The following is a 6,511-nucleotide window of genomic DNA, read 5'->3' as shown; positions in this document are numbered from 1 at the left end:
AGCCGAGCGGCCGGGCTGGCCGCGCCCCGCCGGGCACCGGCCGTCGGCGCTCCCGCCGCTGCCCGGCCGGCCCGCCGGCCAGCCGCCGCCCTCCGGCCAACCGGAGCCCCGCCATGAGCCGGGAGGAGCCGTTTCACCGTCGCTCTGGTTGCTTGGGGCTCCTGTGCGACGCCGCGAAGTTTCTCGGGGGACATGTTCGATCTCGATGCCTCTTCTCTCCTGAAGACGGGAAGGTTTTTCCGCATCCTAGTCAGAAATAAAAACAGAACAAAACAAACCAGACGATAACGGAGACAATCCTGCCCGCCGCGAGGTCGCCCCGGGACCCCGCGGCAAGCAGCCCGCTGTCGGCGGGCCGGTCCGGCACGGGTGCGCAGCCCTACAGCCCGCGCTGCCCGGTACTCACCGGGTACTCACCGGGTACTCACCGGGCACTCACCGGGCACTCACCGTCGGGACCGCCCCGCTGCCCCCGTGGCTGCTCCAGCTCGCCGGCGCCGTGCCCCGACTTCGGCCCGCTCGGGAAGCCGCCGGGCGTGCAGGGCTGGGACAAAGGGGCAGCAGAGAGCGGCGGCGAGCAGGGCGCTTCCCCCGGCATCACCGGCTCCAAAACAACGGCCCGGCCCCGCTGGCAGCGCCATCCGGGCCCGCGACGGTACCCGCGACTCCCCATGCCCCGGAGGAAGTCAAAAACGGCTCTTTCCAAAACAATAAACTTTTAATGCTAAGGCAGTTATAACCAAAAGCTGTACAGAGTTGGATTTTTTTTGTTTGTATTTTTTTGTTAGAAAACAATTTTTTCTCCCCCATAAATATTGTTCAGTTCCCGGCACTTTGTATCAATAATTAAATTACGAACGATAAATATGGCATCATGGGTATGTATTTACAAAAAAAGTTATTACAAAAAGGCAACTGTTATACTAAACGTCACAATCTGGGCAGAATAAACACCACATCCTCATCCTGAAAAATACTGACCGACCCCATCAGACGAGAATACATTCACATGTGTAATGCTTGGAGAGAGAAGGAGAAAGAGAAGAGCAGAGAAAGAAGCAGCAAGAGAGCTAGAAAGGAAAGTTCAAGACATAACAGGACTTTGGCACGGTTTAAGACTGTAAGTTTAAACAATCACCACTAAGGCGAAGGAGAATTTTCATCCTCATGTCAACATCCCACCGAAAGAAAGAGAAAAAAAAAAAAAAAAACAAATTAAGAAAAATAAAATAAGTTGGGAATTGGAGGAAGAGAGACTCAGGCAAGGGGGGGGAGTGAAAACCAAAGAAATGACTGAGACTGAAAAAAATTACAAAAAAAAAAAAATCTAATCCTGAGAAAAGGACATGGCTAGTCCAGCGTCTGGGCTTGCAAAGAAATAGTAATAATTATAATATAATAATAAAAGACCCCCCTCCACATCCTGGCAGTCAAGTAGGTGTAGCACTATGCGGCCATCGGTGTGGAAACTCTATTTCCGTGGGAGCGAGCTGCAGTTGGCTTGGTTTGTCCTTTTTTTTGCCTCGTTCCCTATGCATTTGGTCCAGTCTGTGGCCGGGCAGCAGCTGCCTTCACACATACCACTCATTAAAATTGGGGGGCAGTCCAGGGTTATGGCCGGGGTTACTCTGCAGGGCGGCCGGCGGCGTTTTAGTGGAGTCCTTACTGCCGGCGGAGCCCACCGCAGGCGGGGTGGAGGACTCGTACCCCGAACTGGCTGCAGGGGAAGAGTCCGACCCTTGGGATTCGTGCACCTAAAACCAAGAGGCAGAGATGGGAGCGAGCTCGGGTCCTCCAGCACCCCGCGGGCCTGCTCCTCCATGCCGGAGGGACACGTGGAGCAGTGGCCGGGCCCTGCCTGGCAGTGGGCAGCTCACTCCTGGGGCAGCGGGCAGCTCACTCCCGGCCGGCGGGCAGCTCACGCCCGGCAGTGGGCAGCTCATGCCTGGCAGTGGGCAGCTCACTCCTGGGGCAGCGGGCAGCTCACTCCCGGCCGGTGGGCAGCTCACGCCCGGCCGGCGGGCAGCTCACGCCCGGCAGTGGGCAGCTCACGCCCGGCCGACGGGCAGCTCATGCCCGGCAGTGGGCAGCTCATGCCCGGCAGTGGGCAGCTCACGCCCGGCCGGCAGGCAGCTCACACCCAGCTGGCGGGCAGCTCATGCCCGGCAGTGGGCAGCTCACACCTGGCCAGTGGGCAGCTCACGCCCGGCCGGCAGGCAGCTCACGCCCGGCCGGCGGGCAGCTCATGCCCGGCAGTGGGCAGCTCACGCCCGGCCGGCGGGCAGCTCATGCCCGGCAGTGGGCAGCTCACGCTCGGCCGGAGGGCAGCTCACGCCCGGCCGGCCACTGAGCATCGGCAACAGACGCCTGCCGCGGCCCCCGGACACTGCTGCAGCGGCCTGGCCGGGGGGCTGCGGCATCCCAGCACGAGGGGCTGCAGCCACAGGCCGGGCTGCACTTGCACAGCCTGCCCGCACCGAGCCCCGCTCCACAAACCGGGCAGCGCCTGCACCAGCGGAAAAGAAACTGCGCCATTTCCCCGGGCTGTGCTCCAGCCACAGCCTAGACAGCGGGGACGGCTCGGGCCGTGCTCGGAACAAGGAGCTCAGCTCTGCTCCGGGGGAATGAGCCCTGAGCACACCAGCGACTGAGCATCACTGCTCAGGGAGGAAAGGGCTGGAGCACCGGCGTGATTTACCTTCATGTGTTTCCTAAGTGAGCTGGGGTGGGTGTAGGATTTGTCGCACACCTTGCAGATGTAGGGCTTGTCGGAGGTGTGGACGTGCATGTGTTTCTTCCTGTCACTGCTGTTGGCGAAGCGCCTGTCGCAGCCCTCAAACTCGCACTTGAAAGGCTTCTCACCTGTGAAATTTAGAGAGGGTGAAGGAGGGCCGTTCCTCTCTCCATCCTCACCCGCCTCCTCCAAGGACAGCATCTGCCCTGCTCGCCCCACCTTAGGGATGCACAAGCACCACAACAAATGAAGGGGAAGATGGACAGCAAGATTTGTTACGTGTCGGATAAATTTGGGTCAGGCTTTATGACTTTTAACTCACCTCCCGCCAGGCCCACGCTGGGCTCCAGCAGGGAAGGCAGCTGGGCGAGCTTGGGAAAGGAGAAGACCTGAGATAAATTCAGCGGCTCGGACAGCTTTACAAGACCTACTCGAGGATACAAGCCAAAGTACGTTTGCTTCCAGCCTTCCCCCTCTCTTCCCTCCACCCATGCAGGAGGGCTGAAGGAAAGTCGGGGCTGCAAATAAAAATACTTTGACAAAAGTATCGCCGATTTAATTAGAAGAGACGCCAATCAGGCCTAAAAATAAGAATAAAAAAGGAGCGGAAGTCACCGAAAACGAGGTTTCATTTGCATTTCTATGGTTCCCTCCGCTCCGGAGGCCGAGAGCGGAGGCAGCGCCGCGCAGCTCACACGCCGGCCGCCACCGGCCCGGCCCGTCCCGCAGCCCCGGAGCCCCCCGTCCCGGGCGGGGGAACACACGGACACGGGCCTTACCTGTGTGCGTCCGCTTGTGAATCTTGAGGTTCTCGGAGCGGGCAAAGATCTTGCCGCAGCCCGGGAAGGGACACGGGAAGGGCTTTTCCCCCGTGTGCACCCGAATGTGATTCACCAGTTTGTATTTCGCCTTGAAGGACTTGCCTTCCCGCGGACACTCGTCCCAGTAGCAGATGTGGTTGTTCTGCTCCGGCCCCCCGACGTGCTCCATAGTGACGTGGGTCACCAGCTCGTGCATGGTGCTGAAAGTCCTGTCGCAGCTCTTCTTGGGCCGGCTGAGCTGGCTCTCGTCGAGCCACTTGCAGGACAATTCTTGCTTGATGGGCTGGCGCATGTACCGAAAGAAAGCGCCGGGGCCGTGGTGGTGGTGGTGGTGGTGGTGGGCCGCCACGTTCATGCCCATATTCATATTCATGTGGTTGTAGTTGTGGAACTGGGCGCCGGCGTAAGGGTCCGTGCGGGGGCTGGAGACGGCCCGGTAGGGATCCGGCCGCCCGAAGAGGTCCCCGCGCAGCCCCAGGTGCATCTGCCCGTTGTCCACGTGCCCGTTGGGGGACGTGTGGCTCGGGCTCTGCTCGTGCAGCCCCGGGAAGAGCAGGTAGCCCGGGGTGTCCGGGATGCCGCCGGGGCCGTGCAAGCCGCCGGGAGAGCCGCCGAAGAGCCCGTGCTGCGCCGTGCCGGAGGCGGCGTCCGCGATGCCGGAGCCGCGGTTGCGGAACAGAAAGTCGCGGGTGGAGTTGAAGGCGGCGGCCCCGCCGTAGGAGGGCACCTGGCCGGCGTGGTGGTGGTGATGGTGGTGGTGGCCCAGGGCGCTGGCGTAGCCCGGCGCCTGCGGCGTGAACGCCGAGCTCTGCCCGGCGGCGAGGTCGTGCGGGGCCGCGTTCAGCTTGAAGGCGGCGGCGTGCGAAGAGTCCCCGAAGGGGCCCAGCCCCATGCCGCCGCCGGCGGCGTCGCGGCCCGGCATCTCGTGGTGGCGGGGCGCTGCGAAGCCGCCCACCCCCAGCGCCGGGAACTGCGGCCCTCCGTCCAGCAGCATCGTCATGGGCGCGGGGCCGTCGGCGCGGCGGCAGCCTGCCCGCCCCCCCTCCTCCTTCCGCCCGCCCCCAAAAAAGTACAAAACCACCCCAAAACGCACCCCCACTCCGCCCCCCGCTGCGGGCAGGCGCGGCCCCGGCCGCGGGCGGGCAGCGAGGCGAGCACCCCACGACCGACACAAAAGCAAAACAAAACCAAACCAAAAAACAACCAAAAAAAAAAAAAAAAAAAAAAAAAGAAGAAGATAAAAACCCCAAAACCAAAACCCCAAAAGCCAAAGCAGCCACCCGCCCCCCGCGCCGCGCCGGTCGGGCCGGGCGGCGCAGCAGGGCAGGAGGCGCGGGGCGGCCGCGCTCCCGCTCGGCGCCGTCGGGGCACTGCCGGGCGCCCGAGCGCGCCTCGCACATAAACCGAGCCCGGGCCGCGCCGCGCCGCGCCAATGGGGGCCGCGCGCCGCCCGTCACCTGACCCGCCGCCCGCCGCCCCATTGGCGGCACCGCGCTTGATTGGCACGCGCCCCGCGCCGCCGCGGCCGCTGATTGGGCGCGCGCGCCCCGCAGGTAGAGCGGGGGTGGCCGGGGGGGCCCGGGCGGCGGGAGCGCCGCGGAGCCCGCGCCCGGCCCGGCGCGGCTCGGCGCGGCTCGGCCCGCCCTGTGCCGCCGTGGCCCGGCCCGGCCCGCCGTGGCCCGCCGTGGCCCGGCCCGGCCCGCCGTGGCCCGCTGTCTGCCACCGTGTCCCGCCGTGTCCCGGCCCGGCCCGCCGTAGCCCGCTGTCTGCCGCCGTGTTCCGCCGTCTGCCGCCGTGTTCCGCCGTCTGCCGCCGTGTCTCGGCCCGGCCCGCCGTGTCCCGCCATGTCCCGGGACCCGTGTGTCCCGCCGTGTCCCGGTCCCGCCGTGTCCCTGTCCCGCCGTGTCCCGGTCCGGTCCCGCCGTCTCCCGGCCCGGACCCGTGTGTTCCGCCGTGTCCCGCCGTGTCCCAGTCCCGCCGTGTCCCGGTCCGGTCCCACCGCGTCTCGCTGCCCGTGCCCTGCCAGCGCCGCCCCACGCCGCGCGGGATGCTCGCCCTGGGCGGCGCGGCGGGGCGGCGTAAAGCCTCTGCAAAGCCGCCGCGTTGGTTCAAAAATAAAATTTAATTAAAAAAAAAAAAAAAAAGGAAAGCTAAAGCCGAGGCTGTTTACAGTTTATTTCTGTATGCATACATTTATATATAATCATATATACTTTATATATCTGTTTCAGTTTTCTATTCATTTTTACCCTTACTGAGTAAACCCGAGAGCAGAGCCGCTCGCTCCTGCCTCTCCGCCTCGGTGCGCAGCGTGCCCGGGCCGGGGTCACCCCGCCGGCCGAGCCCAGCCCCTTTCCCCTGCCCCGTCCCCCACCCCCTGCCGACCCGCGGGGGGCGGCCGAGCAGCGCCCGCCACGGCGGCTCCGAGCCGCTTTCTTCCTGCTCTCGTTCATTCTTTCTCTTTCTTTCTCTCTTTCTCTCTCATTTTTTCCTTCTTCCTTTCTCACTTTCTCATTTTTTCCTTCTTCCGTTCTCTCTTTTTATCCCCTTTCTTTCTTTGTTTTTATTATTTTATTTTTTAATATTTTATTTTGCAAGGGAAATGTTCTGCCTTGGAATAATTATCAGTTGCAGACAGCGCTATAAATCCACTCATTTTCTGTTCTGGAAAGCATTTGCAAAGAACTATAGGGAGCAAGAGTGAAAATAAAAGGCAGAAAGAAAGATGGCTGTAATTGTAATATCCTGAGGTTTGCTGAGCCCCCAAGTCTGGCTATTGGGCAGGTCTCAGGCTCGCCGCCGGCTCTCTGCAGGAAACGTAAAATCTGATCAAGTTCAGAGACGCATTGAGAGCCCGCTTCAAGCAGCGCTTTATTACCGCGGCCCTTTCACATTCTTCCCCCCAATCAGCCCCGGGAAAGGCTTCGTCTTCTTTATTTTAAGGATTGCAGGGGGC

At 62.3% G+C, this 6,511-nt stretch overlaps 1 protein-coding gene across 1 annotated transcript; it reads right to left on the bottom strand.

Moving 5' to 3' along the window:
• Positions 1 to 699: 699 nt before the first annotated feature.
• Positions 700 to 4,555, bottom strand: ZIC3 (Zic family zinc finger 3). Its single transcript, XM_021542150.2, has 3 exons — positions 3,514 to 4,555; positions 2,699 to 2,862; positions 700 to 1,754 (listed from the first exon to the last, which is right to left on the bottom strand). Exons 1-3 carry the CDS (start codon positions 4,553 to 4,555, stop codon positions 1,572 to 1,574), a joined length of 1,389 nt encoding a protein of 462 aa, XP_021397825.1. The 3' UTR covers positions 700 to 1,571.
• Between the last annotated feature and the right edge of the window lie 1,956 nt (positions 4,556 to 6,511).

This window comes from Lonchura striata, chromosome 14, assembly GCF_046129695.1.
Source record: "Lonchura striata isolate bLonStr1 chromosome 14, bLonStr1.mat, whole genome shotgun sequence".
Lineage (NCBI taxonomy): Eukaryota > Metazoa > Chordata > Aves > Passeriformes > Estrildidae > Lonchura > Lonchura striata.
This window is presented reverse-complemented; position numbering and strand designations above follow the sequence as displayed.

What these genes read in the sequence shown, in the direction of transcription:
- ZIC3 (XM_021542150.2), bottom strand. Translation starts at nt 4,555, where the DNA reads ATGACGATGCTGCTGGACGGAGGGCCGCAGTTCCCGGCGCTGGGGGTG. An exon ending in TCACAAGCGGACGCACACAG is followed by an intron (nt 2,863 to 3,513) that starts GTAAGGCCCGTG and finishes TAAATTTCACAG; the next exon opens with GTGAGAAGCCTTTCAAGTGC. An exon ending in CACTTAGGAAACACATGAAG is followed by an intron (nt 1,755 to 2,698) that starts GTAAATCACGCC and finishes TCTTGGTTTTAG; the next exon opens with GTGCACGAATCCCAAGGGTC.